Genomic DNA, 22,137 nt, shown 5'->3' with positions numbered 1-22,137 from the left:
AAACCCAGAAGAATAAACGTCTTAAAAATTTTTTTTACTTCTTTAAAAATTTTAAGTGAACTAGCAGTTTTTTTTTTTTTTTCCCCCCACTTGGAAAAAAAAACTAAAATTTGGAGAGATTGGGCCAACAAATAATAATTTTCAAATGATTGAAACATTTAAAAAGAACACCGTGAAAGAAATCACAATCATGAAATCTTATGGCTTCAAGTTAAAATCCCATCATACTAGACTTTATGCAAGAGTTTAGCAGCAACTACTACCATGTTCAAAATACCTCTTTAGAGCATCAAATTCATATTTTCTGTTGATCGGACCAATTTGCATATTTTTTTTTAACAATACATAAAAGGTTAAAGATATACTTTAAAGGCATAACTTAAATAAATTCTTCAACATCTCAACACACAAGGTTTTTGAGTGTTTGAGAAATCTTTAAAAAAAAAAATATTCAGACACTTTTTTGTGCCAGATGTATGGCAGAGTACATATTTCGCATTGCCTCTTCTGGATAAGTATTCCAATAAATGAAAATGCATATTGTTGAAGAAAGAGAGATTGGAAAAAAAAGGCCTATTGTTATCTTCATATGTGTTGTAATCAATGGATCCCTTGTCCTAATTCTTCCTTTCTCGAAACATGTGATAAACAAGCTTTTACGATTATGTTTTCAAATCGTCATATTTTAGGCAAGAAGAAACAAAGTTTTCTTTGCACTTCACCAGAAAATTAAGCACTTTTTTAAAGACCTTTTTATCAAAATTAAGCACTTTTTAAGGTATGTAAAAATGGCTTTCAAATTTAAGCACTTTTCATGAAGCTATGCACCCTGCTATCTCTCTTGCACGCACATCCTGTGAGAGGAGAGGGAATGTTCTGTTTTATACATATGAAGGTGCACTTATCATTGAACAAGCTGGCAATCTGGCCAGTCCGCCATTGATAATAGTCTGCCGCCAAATTTGGATAGCAACATTGGCAAGAAAGGCGTTAGAAAAAGTTTGAACTTAACAGATTAATGGCCAGAGGATGTAATTCAGAAACCTCTTAATTACTACTGAATCCTTATTTTGAAAATATTTTATTTATACATTTCTTATATTTTATTTATAAATCTAGTTTCCATAGCATCTTTAAATTAAGCCATTCATTATTTTGCATCATTTGATTACATAAATATGGTATTTTTAGTAGTCCTAAGATAGTTATGTAAATATATACAGATAAAAACTAACATTAGATATTCATGATAATCTAAATAAAGAAAAGATATTTTAGATATCCTGATTAGAAGCAAGATATTTTCTCTTGAATGTCATAGCATAATAATAATGAATGAAAATTTAGTTTGTATTGAATAATTCTACAATGTTTTTAAAAATGCTAAGAAAATTTCTTTAATTGCCTTTCAATGTTCTTTGTGATAAATTATAAACCCAGCTAAGAGCATTGGACATTAGAAATGATGTTTGAAAAGCACAAAGCAGTGCTGTACCTAATAGTAGAGCCCACTCTTTCAGAAGATCTTATCAAATAATAAGAACAAACACAGTTGAAAATAAAGACAAGCTGAATATTTCAGGAAACTCGTTAAAATTTCTTTGATCGGAAGTTGAAAGTCATGAGAGATTATAGCTTATATACCACCATAGTGCTATATGTCCAAATATAAATCAAACAAAACTAGACCAACACCTTAGTAAGATGCAAAGGTTCTCTTGTTAGCGAGAAATTCATCTTCATTATTGTAAATGGTATTTGTCAAAACCATCAATAAAGGCAGATCTATAATTATCTGAGGATTGCTCAATACTGGCACTCAGATGTTTCATAAGAAAAAATATGCATAAACTAAGATTGGAACAAGTTTCTCAAAAACTGTTGAGTCTTGGACTTTCTTTTTTTGGGGGGGGGGGGCAGTTAAACTAAATAAGATTCCCATGATGTCGCATAATATTAGATTGCAAAGTTTGTGTTCAAATTTCAGACACAGCATTTCCACTTTAGATGAAAAGAAAACATAAGATACAATTCCACATATACACGATTCTGATATTTATCTCTTTTTGAAAAATATACAGCTAAGTGATACAGGAGAAGATTCCCTGAAATAGATTTATTAACAGGATCAGATAATCTTGGTACATTAATGACTAGATCAATTGAACACATTCATAAAGATTTTGTTTATTATTCAATTATTTATTTTGTTTACATATTATTCAAGTATTATTTATGCAGCCATTTTAGATTTGATGGAATTATGGAGTTTAAATACCACTGGTATAGGAGATCCTGTAGTCAAGGTAGGTAGCCGATGAAAAAACAGTTGATTTTTTGCACAAAACTCTTAAAAGAAATAAAGACAAGAGATATGAAAAACATTTGCCATGGAAAAGTGAACTATTCTTAGTTTTCATATTATCCATATAATATTGCCAGATGGCCTTGCAATAAAATTTAATGAAGTATTCTATTGGATTGACTCAACTAATTGAATCACACTGCTAACTTGGATCGAATGGGATAGTTCTAGAAATTCATTTATAAGAAATAGAATCACAGAAATAAGAAAACCTACCAATTCTACCAAGCCTGGGATTTCATGGTAGGTCTTATGAATTTGGTGAATCTTAATTCAAGTGGTTGTGATGCAAAGTTTTAATTGAAGAGCAATTGGTGGGTCCAGAATGGTTATGAAAATTACAAGAATTCTAGCCTTTTAAATGTGAAACTAATTATTGATGAAAATTTAGTTGAATTGGGGAAGAGAGAAAGAATCATCAGTAGTGTGGAGCATGGATCAGTACATTTTATTGATATATACAAAATATGTGAAGATTTTAAGAATGCTGTCATTGATACTCTGTTTCATTTTAAAACTGCACCTTAAGGACAAATTTAAGAAAACCGAACTACCCTAGTAAAATTTCAATCAGTTGAAAACTGTTTTCTAAAGCTCAGCAAAAGGATAGATATGCAAACACTCAATTTCCCGCGACTCCAGTTGTTTCAGATCAAGATTCTAGTAAAGCTGATGATCCTATAGCCACAGGAATTTCTAATGTTATCACTAAAGCTGGTTGAAGTGATAATATTCCCAATAACCTCAATTCATAAATTTTGTTGCAATTTCAGGTACTCCATAAAATTATAAGGGGAAGATTATGTCCACATAAATTATTTTTTATCAAGAGAAAAACACTCATGAACTTTCAATTTTGATTTAGTACATCCTAGTTAAAATTCAGAAATTTAACACAACATAATATAAAAATAATAGCATCTCTAGGAAAACATCTTAACCTTCAGAAATTTTAATAATTCATTATACTTACAGATGGTACAACTCCTTTTTTACGTTTTGCTTTACTATTCCCCAATTTTAAAGCCACTGTAAAAAAAAAAAAAAAGATAAACTGAATATATTTAAACTATTCATGTAAAATAACTAAAATGTATTTGTTTGGACAATAAAGATAAAAAAACAAGTTAAATTGGCATTTTATATGCACAAATGCTCAATTCTGACTCACAATCAAACTTCAGAATAAGAGGCTGCTAGCCTTACTAAATTTTCCTTTTCCCTCTTTACAGATATTTTCTCTATCTTGCAATCAGGGGACATTTTATTAATTTCCCAGTTATTACATACACCATGGTAAAATTTGAATACTGTCACTAAACAAATATGATGAATCTTCAAATTTGCAAATATTTTCTTTAAAACTTCATATTTGGGTTTACCAAATATGCCAGAAATCAGTTAGTAATGAAATCATTCTACACAAAATAAACAGAATGAAAACTAAGTTGATGCAGATGATTCCTGACAAATATAGTCAGCAAATCTGTTTTCATAATTCATGAACAATAATATCAAGATGACCATTCAAGAATAACAATCTCAAGAAACTTACCAATCCAATTTAATTTTGCTTTGATTTTAGGTTAATTACAAAGACATAAGTATACACACTTTTCAAGAGCAGTAGAATAAATTTGCAAAAATTAATATATATGACATACTTTGTAAAATCCAGCTTGCTAGTATATCTTTGCTGGAAAAAAGCACTAATTCCATACCTTACAATCTCAAAAAGCCTCTTAATTTGTAATATGTTTTAATTGCAAATAGTTTAAAAATAAGCAATATTATAATTTTGGCTAAGTATATTTATGTTTAATAGAACAAATTCCTTTGTATTCTTCATTCTTTCTATTCTCTTTTTTTCACCGATTGTAATAACTTTTGTATTAATTTATATATACAATACCTATCATTAAGAACTTGGGCATCCATGCAAATGCCTGATCTACATCACGCATTCAGCATTTAAATATTGTGTAGGAAACAGCATTTGAATTAGTCGCATACAAGATGACACAAAATTCAAAGCTGTTTGCCTTTGAGAAAGGAGTAATTGTTGGATATCAGAGAAATAGCCGATCCTTAAGGGACACACCTAGTTACTTAAGATTCCAAAAACAACAGTTGCATTTGTGATTAAGTGGGAGGCGAGTAATGATTGTCAGAATGTGCTTCAACCCGGTAGACCCATGAAATTAAGAGATAAGAGACCAATGAATGCTGTCCAAAGAAATTGAGAAAAACTGCACCAAACTGATGACTGACGGCCCAAATACTCCAGGAGTTCCAACAAGCATTCAGGACTGTTGTTTCGATAAATACCATTTGCTAGGAAGCACATTTGGTTGCTTCCCATGGTCATGCTGCCACCCATAAGCCTTTGATTACAAAATCCAATTGCACTGCTCAGTTGAGATGGTATAAGACACACCGAAATTGAACTGTAGACGAGTGAAAACAGGTTCTTTGGAGTGATGAATTAAGGTTCAATCTCTACCAGTTGGATAGCAGAGTCTGGGTTTGGTGCATGCCTAGAGAATGTCTTTGGCCAAAATGCATTGTGCCTATAGTAAAGTTTGACGGAGGTAGAATTATTGCCTGGAGATGTTTCTCATAGTATAGAGTAGAACCTTTTATCCCAATTCCTGGTAAGTTCAACACGGACTCCACTACTCCAGACAAATATGTGGTTCCTACGTTCTAGAAATATTATGGGTTGGATCATTGTTATTTCCAAGATGGCAATGCCACTTGTCATATTTGTGAGGTCCACCATAGATTGGTAGGATGACAATGGGTTGAACTAACTGGACTGACCTGCCCAGAATTCAGACTTGAATCTATAGAAAACCACTGGGACAAGTTGGATCGCCGAATTAAGCATTCGAACATTTTATATTATATTATATTATATATATATATATAGGGTGTCCCAAAAAAATGTATACACATTTTAGCAGCTGATAACTAAGTTATTTCTTCTTTCTTTACAAACTGAACCCATTGAACCGAGTGAAGGCAGACAGACTTGAATTTGAAGAAAGGAAATTTATTCTAAAATGCTACTGGAAGTATGAAAATGCAGTAGAAGTGCAAAGACAATTTAAGAGGGAGTTTAACAAAGAACACCTACACGAGTTACCATCACTCGAATTAAAGATAAGTTTGAAGCTGATGGAACAGTTCAGGACATCCATAAACCTGCAACAGTTGTTCAATTGAGGGCAACCATTGAACATGAATGTACGAATATCTCAAGGGAATTGTTCCATCATGTGTGCTATTCCATCGCTTCGTGTTGTCAGCAGTGTCTGGAGCAGAACAGACATCAGTTTGAGAACATGCGATAACAAGACAATAGAATGATATTTGTAGAATCTTTTACATGTTGAAAATTATTCGAATTATAATAAACCCCAAATTTACAATTATTTAAAGTGTGTATACATTTTTTTGGGACACCCTGTATATATTCTTTTTGCACAAAATATTTCATTGTTGGAATGAAATTTGGAACATTTTTTTCATTGTTTCATCAAATATTTAATCATGTTTTTCTATTGTTGCAGTATAAGGAAATAATAGACTTAATTCCATCAAGAATGTTCATATACACAGTAAATAGAAAAGGTGAAAAGCTATTAAAATAACAGAGCTTAAATTTCTATCACAAGTTGATGCTTAGAAGTACATAGTTGGAAACATTAAGAACAGCTACTTATGAATAAAGGATTTAATTGAGCTATATATATATATACAGGGTGTTCATTAATTATTGTTGGGGTTTCCGTACCTCATAACTTTCGAATAAAAAATATTACGCAAAAACCGATTACGTGTTCGTAAATTACAACTCAAAGAATTTTATTAATATTAAAAAGATTTAATGAATTTGCACATGGCTGCCCTTCATGACTCGTAACACATTGAGAAGAAATTCGATTTCTCTCCAAGTGTCCGAATTTTCCGAAGGAGGATCTTTCTTGTGCGTGGTCCTGAAGGGACGTTGAGTAGTTATGACTGATTTAGTTTTGAAAAACCACAATACACACATTGCTTTTTCTTTCACGGTCACCAATTTTATTTCTGACGTCATAATCCCCCAGACTGAAATGCGCTAAGATCGTATTGTTGCCACGTAAAATTCTTTGAGTTGTAATTTGTGAATACATAATAGCCTTCAGCTGGATGCCTACAAAGTGCAAATTGTGCAAGCTTACACTTTAATATCATTAATAAAATTCTTTGAGTTGTAATTAACAAATACGTAAACGGTTTTTGCGTAATATTTTTTATTCGAAAGTTATGAGGTACGGAAACCCCAACAATAATTAATGAACACCCTGTATATACTTTTATCCAATATCTTTGCTGCTTAAGTTGAAAAATAATAATAGTAGTAACTCTTAGTTTGCCTTGAATTAATTATTAGGCATTGGATTTTCTCATTTATTTAAAAACTGTTTGAAATGTACAAAAGAAAATTTAAATATATTAGTTATAGTTGTCATATTACTATGATCAAAGAGTATCATAAATGCTATATTTAAAAATTAATTTGTGTCAGGTAATTTTAAAAAGCAAATTAGGGTTGCAATATGTTGCTTCTCAAGTTATTCCAAGAGCTTCGAATTTCTTCCAAAAACAACGTGATTAAATAGTAGACATATGTTTTCTCCAGATGACTTCTTTCTAAACCACATCATTTGTAGGAATGAAAGTGAAGCAAGATAAAAAAAAAAAAATCTGTATCAAATTTCATCAAAATAACCAACATAATGTCGACTGCTTTCCGATTCCTACTAACTGTCCTGATCGCCAAAAAAAGATAATTATTTGAGGACTTTGTACCGTTTATATACAATTAGTTGAAAATGGCCTGGAATGTGGCGAGTAACCTCCTGGAATTTACATCGTGGCACTGTACCTTCTCGCAGTGCAATTATTAATGTTTGTAATGAAACAAATAAGCTCAATATTCACTTGGTATGCACTATAAGATTTTTCTTTTTCTTAATTCAAAAATCTCATCATTGACTTCAATTTGGGCCTATTAATTTGATAAAAGAAAATTCACTATAAACACTGAATGGGTTTCACAAAAATAAATTTAAGGCATTCTCTGATACAGGAAAAACATTTGTAGAGATGCATTGCTGTTACTTTAAAGCATATGCAAGAATTTTGACCAATGAATTGATCCTTTTTTGCTTTATGCTACCGTTCTGAGTATATTTTAGTCGTAATATATCCTGTTTTCAGCAAATAAATTGTGGCAAAAATAAATCTTGAAAGAAAATTGCATTTACAGAAGTAAACAGAGTAAAGCTTTTATGATTATTTTAATGTAGTGGCTTGAAGTTCTTTTAAAAGAACAATAGAAAGAAAATTCATAACGAAAAACTTGCTTTTAGATCATAAAAGCTTTCCAAGTCCCCCCCCCATAAACCTAAAAATTAAGTCAAATGGCAAAAAATAAATCACAAGTTTAACAAACTTTTCTCTTTTCTTCTTTCTGCAGCAGTCTGAAACCAGGTTCTCTTTGGATCAGATTCAGCATTTTTACTAATCATAGTCTCAACTTTTTTGACATTCTTTTCCACTGCATGAAGCTCTTTATCTTCTTTCTCCTCTTTCATAACTCGAGAAATATCATCTTCAAGAGATTTCAATTGTTCTTGGTATTTGCTGACAATTTCTAGGAACAAACAAAAAAATATATATTCAGAGGGCAATGTCACAAATTAATTTAACATTCTATTTAGATCAGTATCAATTTTATCTAACAATTTTTTTTTTAATTTGCGTTTTATCCAAAAAATTTCTAATGCCCGTTACCAAAATAAAACAAGTTCAATTTATGTGAATTTTTAAAATTAATTTTTAACTACTTTATTCAAACTTCACTTTAAATCGTCAGCTGCACTGCTTTGTTTGTTTTTAATCAATATATATTCATCAAAACCAAAATACTTGTTTGGCAAAATATCAAATGATCTCTTTTAGAAACTATACAAACTTTGAATATATTCTTGTATTCAGATTGTGCCAGCCAAACTTCTCTAAAAATTGAATTTGATGTGTGTTACTCATGAAGAGTAAGAAAATATTCATTTGAAGAATTTAATCTCTCATAAGAACTCTCTTTCCATTTCGCTATATTATATAAAACTAGCAGTGGAACAGAAATCGTGTTTATTACTTACTGTTGAATAGCAATAGTCAAATGTAAACCGTACGGATTTCATACTGCTTCACTCAATGGGCGTTTTTACAGTTTAATTCAGGCTCTGATTCACTAATTAATGAAGCTACAAAATATAATTAGAAACGATCTGGAGGGAATTCACTATTTCACAAAAGCTGTCAAATAAAAAAAGGATGTAAAAGAATTCAAGAAATAAGCTCCAAACAAAATTTAATCGTGCACAAAAATAGACCTGACTATGGTCAGATAAGTAACAGTGGTAAAACTTAATGTACATTTTTTTGCCAAGTGTATCAAAATCACACCAATCATTTAAAAACTTGCCAAAGTCCACTCTCCTAAATGAGTGCCAGAAATGGCTTCTAGGGTTGTAATAAACTGTCTAGATGACCTTTGGCAAACAAAAATCGCCAAAATATTTCACTTTTAACAATCGAATTCGATTCTTAAGTCCAGCAGTAAAAGTTATACCTTAGCTATGAAAATTGATGTTTATATCTTCTGAATGAATTGCCTTACAAAAATGGCCTTTCTATTATTTTAAGATGCAAAAATTACTTTTTAACTTCTGTACATTTTTCCATCTTAAGTTAATAATATTTTAAATTCAGTTTGACACATTATATGAAACATGTTTTTAAATGTTATGATGGAATTCAATTTCATCTAACAAAACATTGAATAGCATGTTTTTACCAAACATTTTCTATGTAGTAGGGTTTACATCTCTAATTTTATTTCAAAATATTTAAATTTTTTAATTTGCAGTAAATCCATTCAACTGAATTCATGTTTTTTAAATGTATCAAATAAAAAGGTAAAATGTTGCTTTTTTTTTAAAAAAAAAAAAAGAAAAGAAAAACATCTTACATTATTTAACAGTCCAAAAAAAGACAATACTATCGGCAAAGAAACTAGTCATTAAAGGCTAGTATATATGTATATTCATCCTGCATAATAGGCCAGTCTAACAAAAAACAGGAAGAAAAAAAAACTTTCCAGTTAAATTCTTTTTTTTTAAGAAATTCTACTTTAAAAGAAATAATATTAAAATAAAATTGAACAAAAAATAATTATTTTATTATGTAAAACAAAAAGAAGAAACATCCAGGGGTGTTTGTGGGACCCCAAAAAATCCCCTGAAACTTTTACGGACTTACTACCGACATTTTGGAGTTTCGAGAGGGGGGGGGGGGGGGGAGAAATGAAAAATTACAATTATGAAGTATTGAATGACCTAATTATAAAAGTTCAATGAATTACTTTTTCTGCAAAATTAATAACCATAAATTTTCAAACGTATAAACTACTACATTTTATGTAAATATTTTAAATTACCTGAATTAATTCTTTAAAAAAAATTATCTAATTTCTGCTGCTTTTTTTTATTTTCTGATGTTTGTGGGCTTGTCTTTCTTTTGTGGTGAACTTCATAATTGCAGGAAGGTTGACTTTTATTTTCCTCATTTACAGTTGAAAAAATTTCCTCGAGAACTGCACATGCAGAGGTAGAAGCAGTTTGCTTTTCTGCTAATGTAGAAGGTTTTTCAGAGACTTTTATAGGTGACTCATCTGAAATACATGTTTTTAAGTCCTCTTGATATGTTTTCCAACTTCTGTTCATATTCAGTAAGAGATCTTTGTGAATTGGATCAGTCATTGGATTTTTTGAGCCATATTTTTCACATGAGGTTTCTTTAGAAGCCATTAAATCATATTTCATAGTCTGCACTGCATCTAGGGAATCAATCTTAAGAGAGGTTCTATAGTCAGTGACAAGTGTATCCATTAAGTTGAATGCACTTTCCACTAATGGGCCATGGAAGCAGCTAAGGCAGGCTTTGACCAATTTAGCCAATGTAGGATACTTATAATCATTTGTGAAATCATCTTTTAAATTAAAAACTTTAGACCAATATTTATCAATTGTACACTTGACTTGATTTCCACTTTCATCAGATGTGTAGAGCATTTCTTTGGTGATATCAATATCACTCTGGTATAACCTTATTTCAGCTTCTACTTTTGACTTTTCATTATCACTAAAAATAAGGGACATAAAAGATGATAATTTTTCAAAAGCTAATATTGTACTGGTTTTACCTCTTAGCTCTGGATCTAATGCTGTAAAACTAATTAGATATGAATTTTTAAGGGGTAATTTCTGTTTCATATGCTGTGCTGTATTAGTATAAGCTTTTATCAGAGAAATTTGGAATTCTTTTGCTATTGGATGATATTTTGATAATTTCTTCGGGAGAGTGGAAGCTTCTGCACCAGTAAATATTACTTTGCTAGGTAGATGGAATTCTGGATTTGTGACATCAACCTTTAATAAATCATTATAAGATGTGCACTCTATATTTTCTGGCTTCATAAAAAAAAGAGAAAAATTTTGCCATCAATTTATAAATACTGGAATGTATTAAATGAAGCATTGGTTTTTTTTGTTTCAAATACTTTAATATATGTGTTGAACTCTGGTAATACTGCTGAATATAATGCCATATGCAATAAAGTTTTGTTTTGCATAACAAATAACCCATTTAGTATTCTTTTTTTCCGAGCTAAAGCATCCTTTGCGAGTTGTTGGGAATGCAAGCAAGAATACACCCCTTCAACAATTTTTTTCTGAGCTGCAGAAATTTTTCTTTTATTGTATACAGTTTCAACATAAGAAAAATAATCCCCTTTATCAGTTTTATCCAAGTAGTGAAAATAAAATGAAATAAGAGCATCCCACAGATTCTTTCTAAAACACATAAAATGTACACCCACCTATGGTCTGGTCTGTTCAAGGGCTTAAGTTTTTTAATGGCAAGGGGTTCACAGATTTTGAAAAAAACTTTCTCTTTTACTGCAGCTTTTCATATCAAAATAGATGTCATCAAACAAATCTTCTAAGTATCTATCAAAACATGAAGCAAATTTTTTTGCACAGTTATTAGCTGTGTGACCATCAATATCTAATAAGTGGGGTGCTTTGTTTGATCGTAGTCTGGTTTCAACACCCTTTTTTTTTTCCATGCATGGTGTTACATGAGTCCATTACTACACTAATTAAGTTTGCCTATGGAATATTATTATCTTCAATAGTATTAACAACTGCTTTAAAAACAGATTCTGAATTGCAAGATTCCATCTTTAGAGATGCAAAATGATGAACTACAACTTCATTTTGATTGTTGTCATAAAACTGCACGAATATTGCCAGTATACTTTCTTGAGCATTGCTAGTACTTTCATCCAAATTTAGAGAAAATGGAATCTCCTTTAAAGTTTTAATGATATTTTCCTTAATAGTTTTTGCAGCCCATATTTCATCTTATAACATGCAGTAGTCCTGGACATTTCCAACGAGTTTAGTGCCATCTGATCGCGGCTCAACTGTTTGCAGAGTTCACTTAAATTGGGAGCTACATTGAAAGAAAGAGAATTCTCGGCAATAAACGAAGTTATTAATACCTTTTGGCGTGCTTTTCTTGTCACTATATCCAATGGCCGAGCATCAGTCTCCAGTAAGTCATCAGTATTTTTTGAATTAGCATAATTACTTAAAGTCATTGAATGTCTAATGCACTTTGAATATTTTATGTGCGTCACAGTTTTAGAATGATTTGTGAAAGCCTTGAATCCTTCCCCACCATACTTCAGCAGTGAGTTACAAAAAACACAATATGCTTGTCCAGCAACATTTATTTTCTTGCACCATGTGCCGATGGTATCCCCATTACCATCTCTCCATTCAATCCAATTCCACCTAAATGCATTCCGGACACCTTCTTCTAATTGTATAATATCACTATTTATATCGAGAAATTTCATAGTAAAATTCTCTTGCGTACATAAATAAAAAAATATTTCAATAAACGAAATGAAAAATTTACACGTGCATAATAAATTAAACGAAAATGTTACACAGCGGAGAAAAAAAAGTTGCGAAGCGATCAATGACAAATAGCTAATACGGCGAAAAATCCCCCTTCTCTACTTATTGGCGCCACGCCCGGAGAGATAAGACCTTTGAACCCAGAGTCACGTGATCGCACATCTGGTCGAACGAAGTCTCTCCCTTTTTTTTTCTGCCGCGCCTACTTTCCGAAAAGAATCCAGAAGAGAATGTCCGAGAACCGGGAGAATGAGTCATAACTCGCAATAAGGAAAGAACAAAAAAAAAAAGTTTTTTCCCCCTTTTCACGCATTATCACTGCCTTTGGAGAAAGAAAGGAAAAGTTTTCAGCACACACACTGACCTTGCGTTTTCTGCTTTCAAAGCAAAGAAAATTACCCAGATCAAAATAAATAATTCATTATTATTCCTACTTCCTTTTGAACGACGATCCCCGGAATTTCCGGGTATCGAAATTCAAAATCCCCGGAATTCCGGGGTTTCCTCGGAGCACAAACACCCCTGAACATCTCACAATCTGGAACTATCCACGTTTGAAATTGGAAAATTTAATTTGAAATATATTTCAATACAATAAAAACTAGCCACTTTTGACAGGAACTATTCGCCCATTATCTATATATTTTAAATAATGGCAAAGTCACCTCCTCGGCCACAAATATTGTACTGATTTCACCAATTTTCATTTCACAGCTCCCAATTTCAATAACAGGACCAATTTTGCAAAATATTTTTGCCACTTTGCAAGCATAACCAACTAATCAGAAAGCTCTATTTTTCATACATAATAAAATTTTTATAAACATACTGAAGTCCTGCCAGGGTCTCGCCTTTCATATGCTTTAATAAGATATGTGCTTCCAAAACTGGTCAACAACATAACTGCATTAACACCCGTAATATGATTGCCAAGGCAGTTAGTATTAATAACCATAAAGAGCTGTTCCGACCCGCCTTGAAGGCGCACTGGGAAAAGTGAATAATCGGACATCCACAATATTGGAAGATTGAGTCTTGCAGACTATGGTACAAGCAATCCTGAAGGAGTCACCATTTTTGCAGCCACCTGGGGGGGGGGGGGGAGGCAACAATCAACCACCATACTGGAAACGTCTTATCCCCATCCCAGTGGTGCCCTCCTCCTGTGGAAGTTAGGATTAATAAGATTCATTTAACCATGTCAATATAATTCTATTTTATTATCTTAGAAGAGATTACTATTTTAAATCATATTTGTTCAACAATGATATAGCATTCTGATTAGTCAACCATATTTCTTGCACATGGATACATCAAAATAGACAAATTAATTGGTGTCTAAAATTGGTGAATTCCACTCAATTGCTGAGGTTGAGGGCTCCATCAAACTTTTTTAATAATATATCTTGAATAGGTCAGGACATGGATAGATGGTAATTGTTGGTGGTATTCAGAAGCATTCCTCACTGGAAAAAAGTTCACATTTATATTGTAGCGAAAATTGCTCCTTCCGACCAAGCGCCGATGGCTTAGTCGGCTGAGTGACGCACTTCATAGCGGAGCGGAAGGTCGCGGGTTCAAATACAAGCGAGGCGAACAGTTAAAGATTGATTTTTAATTTCAATTTGCTTTATGTCAGACTTATGTTAAATATGCAAATTTATGTTAATTATTCTAATATGTTATTTATGTAAATTCCTAATTTTCTGCGGGACTTCTTTTCTGCGGGCCTTCAAATTCTAGAAGGTTCTTGAATAATCTTCTGTATATAAATAGTTTCCCAATCGGTTAGATTGGTATTAAAACTCTTCAGTTGATCTTGAGTGTGTTCATTTCTCTTGGACTTGCTACATTCACTTCATCTACGTGACAGTTTGGTGGAGGCGCCGGGTACGACAACGGAAGAGTTACGCCAAAGCCGACTTATTCAAGGACTCGATCCTGAATTTGGTCTTCTACCGGATCCGACTAGACAATTAAGGAAAATGGTTGAAGGAGGAGAAGCCGATCAGAAATTCTCAGCTGGGGCCAGTTCTGCTCCGAGCAACATTGCACCAGTTCCAGTTTTAACCTACCAGCTCCCCAGAAGCCCTTGTATTTTCTCTGGAGACAACCAGGAAGACGCTAACCGGTGGCTCAAGGATTTTGATAGAATAGCGAACTACAATCGCTGGGATGACCAAATGTGCTTGGCGAACGTCATCTTTTACCTCGCCGGAACAGCCCGACAATGGTTCGATAACAACGAAGATACTTTCACTGATTGGACTGTTTTTCGGAATTCGTTGAAAAACACATTTTGTCGTGCGGCTGATATAAAGCGCCAGGCTGAAAGCCAGCTACTCACCCGTGCGCAGCGAATTGGTGAGTCATCTGAATCTTACATTCAAGATGTCCTTTCTCTTTGCCGGAAAGTTAACCCCTCTATGGCTGAAGACGAGAAAGGGGCCCATCTCATGAAGGGCATTGCAGAGGACTTGTACCAGATTTTATCGTCTCAAGAATATGAGACTACGGACGCTTTCGTAAAACGATGCCGTCACATAGAGAGCCTTCGCCGAAGACGCATCGTTCGACCACGATTTCAGAGACTACCTAATGTCTCTGCGGTGTCGACGGAAACGGATGCCGATTATCTCCGGTCATTGGTACGCACCATCGTCAGGGAGGAGCTTCAAAAGATCATGCCGGAAGTACAGGACTACACAGACAATGAAACTGAGAAACCACGTGATATTGCATCTGTGATCCAGGAAGAGGTTATGGAGACTCTAGCACCAATTACAGGTGCAAAGAGAGACAAGACGACTCCCCAACGTTCGGTTCCAACCAGGCCACAGGCAAGACGTGAAACCACCAACCGACCCACTCCTCAACGTAGAACAGACTTATGGAGAACTGATAATAATGTGCCCCTTTGCTATCATTGCGGACGCCCAGGGCATGTGCTAAGGTACTGCCGGGAGAGACGTCGAATATTTCAAAATGCACGAGCCACTAGAACCATTAACCCCCGACGAGATGTGTATGCTGACTCCCTTGCTAGCTACGACGACGACTACGCACAGCCTACTTCTTCCAGAATAAGAAGCAGTTCACCTTATCCACGACGTTCCCTCAACCGCCGAGAGTCGCAATCACCAGCACGCCGTTCCAGTCTTTCTCCGCGCCGACTCGCTGAGGAAAACTAACTCGGGCGACCTGTACAGGAGGTAAGGCCGCAGTGGAAGAAAATCCTCCGACGTACACCACAGCGAAGTTAAAAGAGAACACCACCTATATCGTCGCAAATGGACAATGCGTAAAAGCCCTCGTTGATTCTGGTGCCGATTATTCCGTCATATCTGAAGAATTACGCCGACGATTGAATGCCCCTATGTTTATTGAGAATGGACCTATACTGAAAACTGCTTGTGGTAAAACTGTAGCCGCCTCTGGACGCTGTGTATTAAAAATGGACTTGAACGGGACCGGGAAGCCGTTTGAATTTCTCGTGTTTCCTCAGTGTAGCCGTCAAATGATACTTGGCTGGAACTTTTTCCGTGCAACCGATGCCGTTATCGATTGTGGAAACCAAGAGCTCCAACTTGCCGAAATCATTCCGTACAACTCGGGTTCAAAGGAATCGGATTGCTCTTTGATTGCCGCCTCTGATTACTTAATTGAATCTAACTCAACAAGACAAATATGTGCTTTGAATTCGCAAGTACAGGAAGCAGATGGAGCTATGATTGTTGGTAGTGCAATTCTGAGGTACGAAAAGGAGTTATCTATACCAGCCTCGATTGTCGACATTGAGAATGGCTATTGTAAGGTGTGGATAACAAACTGTTCCCGACGAACTCAAATGATTCCGAAAGGAATGAATATAGGGTGCTTAACGACAATAGCTAATGACGCAATCTGCTCCTTGAGTGATAAAGAGCGAGAAAGTTCACAGGGACACAAATCCAGAAAAAGAGCAACACGAGAAAAGTTAAGAGAAATTCTCGATTCTGATCTAACAACTACTGAAAAAGAAGAGCTGTTGAGTCTACTAGAAGAATTTAGTGACATTTTTGATTTTAAGGGGACATTGAGAAAATCTGGATGCAGTTCCGTGAAACATAAGATCGATACAGGTGACAACTCACCAATCAAGCAAAGACCGTACCGTGTATCAGCCATTGAAAGACGCGCGATTGCCGAGGAGGTCCAGCGGATGCTGAAAGAAGACGTGATACAGCCGTCAGACAGCCCATGGTCATCTCCAGTCGTCCTTGTGAAGAAGAAAAATGGTGAATGGCGATTTTGTGTCGATTATAGAAGATTGAACAAGATAACCAAAAAGGATGTATATCCATTACCTCGCATCGATGACGCCTTGGACTGTCTAGCCGGTGCAAAGATTTTCTCCATGATGGATCTGAAGTCAGGCTATTGGCAAATAGAGGTTGACGACAAAGATAGAGAAAAGACAGCCTTCGTGACATCAGATGGTCTTTATGAATTTAAAGTCATGCCATTTGGGCTATGCAACGCCCCTGCTACTTTCGAACGGATGATGGACACAGTGCTAAGGGGCCTAAAGTGGAATATTTGTCTTTGCTATCTAGACGATATCATCGTGTACGCACCGAATTTCCAAGAACATCAAATACGCTTGAGGAAAGTTCTGAAGTGTATCCAGGGAGCGGGACTGACGCTAAATTCGAAGAAATGTTCATTTGGCAAAAAGAAACTAACGATACTGGGACACCTAGTTGAGCAAGATGGAATCTATCCGGATCCACAGAAAATCGTAGCCGTAGAAAAGTTCCCGACCCCAGAAAATATCGCTGATGTCCGAAGTTTTCTAGGCCTATGCTCATACTATCGACGATTCATCAAAAATTTCGCTGATATCGCAAAACCCCTGCATGACTTATTAAAGAAAGATGCAAAATTTTTCTGGAATTCGTCACAGAGGGAATCTTTCTCAACACTCAAAAAATTACTGACCAGTGGCCCCGTTCTGGGACATTTTCTTCCGGACGCGGAAACAAGGATTCACTCGGACGCTAGTGGGTATGGAATCGGCGCAGTGCTGGTGCAGATCCAGGGTGGCACAGAGAGACCCATAGCCTATGCATCTAGGTCACTTACTGCAGCTGAAAGAAATTATTCTACAACCGAAAAGGAATGCCTTGCAGTGATCTGGGCTATCAGTAAATTCAGGCCTTATTTGTATGGAAAACCTTTCACAGTAGTTACGGATCACCACTCTTTGTGTTGGTTGGCCAAAGTTAAGGATCCTTCAGGAAGACTGGCTCGGTGGGCTCTTAGGTTACAAGAATACGACATCAATATTACGTACAGGAGTGGCCGCAAACATTCTGATGCGGATTCTCTGTCAAGGAAGCCCCTCGTTGAACCAACAGCTGAGAGCAATGACGAAATCCCCTTCCTTGCAGCTATCGCAGATTACGCAAAAGAGCAACGAAAGGATAAACAATTGAAGACCATCATAGCAATCCTCAAGAGAGGTGAAGCGTACCAAAATTATCAAATGAGAAGTGGTATACTGTATAAAAGAAACTATGATCCGATGGGACAGCAATGGCTTTTGGTGGTACCAAAGCAGCTTCGTAGCGATGTACTAAGAAGCCTTCACGATGCTCCTACCGCCGGTCATCTCGGTTTTGCCAAAACATATGACAGAATAAAGAGGAAATACTTTTGGCCAGGGTTGTATGGGAGCATACGTAGATATGTATCACACTGTCGAGAATGCCAAAGACGAAAATCACCACCACAATTACCACCGGGGCAGCTCCATCCAATAAAATCTCCTGACATACCGTTTGTCAAAATTGGAATAGATCTACTTGGACGCTTTCCAGTTACCCGAAATGGGAATAGGTGGATTATTGTTTGCACGGATTACCTAACCAGATTCACAGTCACAAAAGCAGTACCAACCGCTGAGGCCGCTGAAATTGCGAAATTCATAGTTGAAGAAATTGTACTGAAGCACGGGGCTCCCAAGGAAATGATAAGTGATCGAGGACGTAACTTTTTAGCCAACATTGTTAAAGACATCAATCAGTTATGCCAGACGTCACATCTTCTGACAACCGCCTACCATCCACAGACCAATGGGTTGACAGAAAGATTCAACAGGACATTGGCAGACATGCTATCTATGTACGTAGACGTTGAACAAAGAAATTGGGATACCATTTTGCCCTTTGTGACTTTTGCCTACAATTCAGCAAAACAAGACACCACGGGATTTAGTCCATTCTTTCTTGTTCACGGTAGAGAAATCCAGACTCCTCTTGACGCAATTTTCCCTTCTAATGCCGAAACTTCCGACGATAGTTATGTGCATCATCTGATTACGAAGGCTGAAGAAGCTAGGCAGCTTGCAAAACTTCACATCCGCGAAGCACAAGTTGCAGATAAGCGCCGATATGATGAGAGACATCGACCTGTCAGCTACAATATCGGGGATTTAGTCTGGGTGTTCACCCCAGTTCGAAAGGTGGGATTATCCGAAAAGCTCTTAAGGCGCTACTTCGGACCTTATCAAGTAACACGACGACTATCTGACGTGACGTATGAAGTAGAAAGTTTGGAACGAAATAGAGGGCGTCGAAGTTCAAAAGACGTTGTCCATGTACTACGACTAAAACCCTATCTTGATCCAAGAAGACAATTTGTTGATGGAGGGATGCCTGATATTCCCAGGAGACCTGTTACAAGGAGCCACACCAGATTGCAGCGGGACGCTGCTTTCTCCTGCAGTCGCTACAGTTTTTGAAGCCTTTGTGCCATTGGTAAACCAATCTATTGAAACTAGTATAGAAGAAACCAAGCTCCAAATTGCAGTGCAACTTAGCAACTGCCTATCTAATTTTAGATAAAAAGTACATCCTATACTTTGCACCAAGTGATTTTTGTTACTTCAGACCATTGCAGAGATAAAAATCCCTTGGTGCAAAATCTAGGCAATAGAGAGGGAAACCTAACCTAAAATGTCGTATCAAATCATGTATAATCAAAGCTGTATGCAGTTGGGTATTGTAGTGGAACTATAATGCACCTTTCAAGATCAATCATGGTAATTTCCAGCAAAGTGTCATGTGACAAATTAACTGGCAGCATTTTTGGTCATTCCATGCATATAAAAATTAAGCCAGCAGTACACTTTGATTATTCCAAAAGAGTATAGCCATAACATTCTTTGAGGATGTCACTACTGTTATGAACTTCTTACAGGGAGAGGAAGACAAAGCTTGGCCCCATAACAATAATGTTTTCTTTATCTCAGATATTACAAGATGTAACTACACTACATCCCCTATAACAATGCAACACAGAAAATACCTTCCACCAGATATTGCCTTAAATGCTGGAATCACTCATGATTATGTTCATCTGAGAGTTGTTGTACCTAAATGGGACATATCTTACTCTTGCCATTCAATATACTGCCTAAGGGGAAGTTGAACTTGTATATAATCTCCCTCACATGAATGAAAGAATTAGTTCAAATTAAACATTCAACATGGCACATGTTATCATCCATATCACTTGCCTGTCACATCTGTACTGCCTAATTCTTTGAAAATGCACCCTCACCTGCTTTCATGACATTACATTTACTCTCAAAACTGTCATTACTTGAGGGATGAATTTCAGCTGAGAAAGTTTTCTTATTACAAATTACACTTCCATCAACATCCCTGTGCCTGCCAATGTACCATCTTCTAACAGAAATCTCAGAGCATTTTAGCTCTATCTACTAAGCACAACTGGCTCTATCAACATTTACACAATTTAGAAACAGTATTTGTATATCTATGAAAATTCTTGCTATATTTTTGCATTTTTATTTCATTACCAGTTTTTTTGTAACAAAAGAAATTCAGTCAATGCATTCATAACACAATATAATTGTCATCATATGGAATATTACATTCACATGTAAGCATATATATATATATATATACACAAGCAGAATTAAAGGAAATCAAAGAAGAAGATAACACATAATTGCATTCATTTATTTAAATATGATTTTCATTAAATATTTTATAGCAAAACCAGTAAAAACATTTGTCTTTTTTTCAAAACATTATCAGATAAGAAGAAATCATGTTATTATAATTACCTAGAGGCACAATTCGATGTTTGACAGGATTCTTGGCTTCTTTTACTATTTCTTTCAATAGTTTTCGCTCTTTTTCCCCAACCATAGAAACTGATCTAATATAATCAAAATATTTTCATTATTTACAAAAATACTTCCTCTTTTCTTAAATTTTTTTGAAATACCAATAAATTCACAAAGAATAGTTTTAAATACTTCTAAAGATTTTTTTTTAAATCATGTAAACATTAGTTTGAATTCAAAGAGTTACCTACTTTATATCTTAAATATTTATATGCTTTAAATGGATTTAACAACCAAAATGCATTATTTCATAAATACCTACATTTCAAATCCATTTATTCATAACAAAACCACAAGCATGGACCACAGACCATTGCAAGATTGAAAATTGGCAATAGGAGTAAAAATCTATATATATTTAAAACTTTGGTCACATATTCTTTTGATCATCAAAAACTGGGAACTAAATATTTTTTCTTGGGATGAGGAAAATTTGATTAACTTAAATTTTAAGAAAACTATCACAGAAAGAATTTCAGAGTTTATTGGTATTTTTATGCAAAATATACCAATGCAAAAAACTATGCCACAGGTAAGTTTTATACATCATGGCATTAGATTAAAAAATTAACTAATTATATTTACAAATTTGGTTATTAGTTTTTCAAACAAGAGATAACCGTTTTAAAGACTTGCCTTTTCCTATTTCTAAAAAGGTCACAAGGTTGAGAACTTTTCAATTCTCTGTTTTTGAAAGTCAGAAGAATATTTGACAATTAAAAATATAGGTTAAAATTTTTTTTTTTTTTTTTTTCTCCAATTTCAATTTTTGGAGCTAACTGCAATGGACTATGAATGTTGTGGCTAAGGGTTTGTTCTAAAGAATGGGCATAAAATGTATATATTTATGGTTAATGCATTTCATATGTTAACATTTGTTGTCCTTAAAAGCACTACATTTTTTAGTCAACTAACTCTCAAATATACAACAAACTGTTAAAAGTTTACATGAGGATTTATAATAAAATATAAAAACATGAATGCTAAACATGAATTTTGATAAATTTACAGAAAATAACTACCATTCATGATGGTATGAATTTAAACGAAATAACAAAATACCTTCCAATTCGTCCAGCACGGGCTGTTCTACCAACACGATGGATATAATGTTGAAGGGTACAAGGCAAGGTGAAATTGATAACCTAAAAAGTTGCATTTATCATGAGTAACAAAGATTACAACTTTAAATAAGACAAATAAGTTACAAATTATTTTTTGTGATATTTACACTCTCTAACAAACTGGCAAATAAATCAAAGAAACACCTGTGTTTTCTTTCTTTTTCTAAAGTTTCTAATACCGGTATTAAAACCGGTATCAAGATTTAAAAAATACCGAATACCGGTATTGAAATTTTGGTCCGGTATTGCAATCCCTAGTTCCCACTCAAAACTGGGAAAAAAATATCATGAAGATGGAAAAATAATAGAAAGAAAGGTAAAAGAATAATCAAAATGAATCAATAA

At 34.6% G+C, this 22,137-nt stretch overlaps 1 protein-coding gene across 1 annotated transcript in view; it reads right to left on the bottom strand.

The window, feature by feature from the left end:
• LOC129985256 (probable ATP-dependent RNA helicase DDX27) overlaps nucleotides 1-22,137 on the bottom strand; it is a 60,144-nt gene that overhangs the window by 9,656 nt on the left and 28,351 nt on the right. The window contains exons 12-15 of the mRNA XM_056095215.1: nucleotides 21,731-21,813; nucleotides 20,606-20,700; nucleotides 7,869-8,069; nucleotides 3,339-3,394 (exon numbers count right to left, since the gene is read on the bottom strand). Of these exons, the coding sequence (XP_055951190.1) occupies nucleotides 3,339-3,394; nucleotides 7,869-8,069; nucleotides 20,606-20,700; nucleotides 21,731-21,813 (435 nt within the window). The remainder of the gene's footprint in view (nucleotides 1-3,338; nucleotides 3,395-7,868; nucleotides 8,070-20,605; nucleotides 20,701-21,730; nucleotides 21,814-22,137) is intronic.

Source organism: Argiope bruennichi, chromosome 9, assembly GCF_947563725.1.
Source record: "Argiope bruennichi chromosome 9, qqArgBrue1.1, whole genome shotgun sequence".
Lineage (NCBI taxonomy): Eukaryota > Metazoa > Arthropoda > Arachnida > Araneae > Araneidae > Argiope > Argiope bruennichi.
The sequence above is the reverse complement of the archived record's forward strand: the minus strand, read 5'-3'. Positions and strand labels throughout refer to the sequence as shown.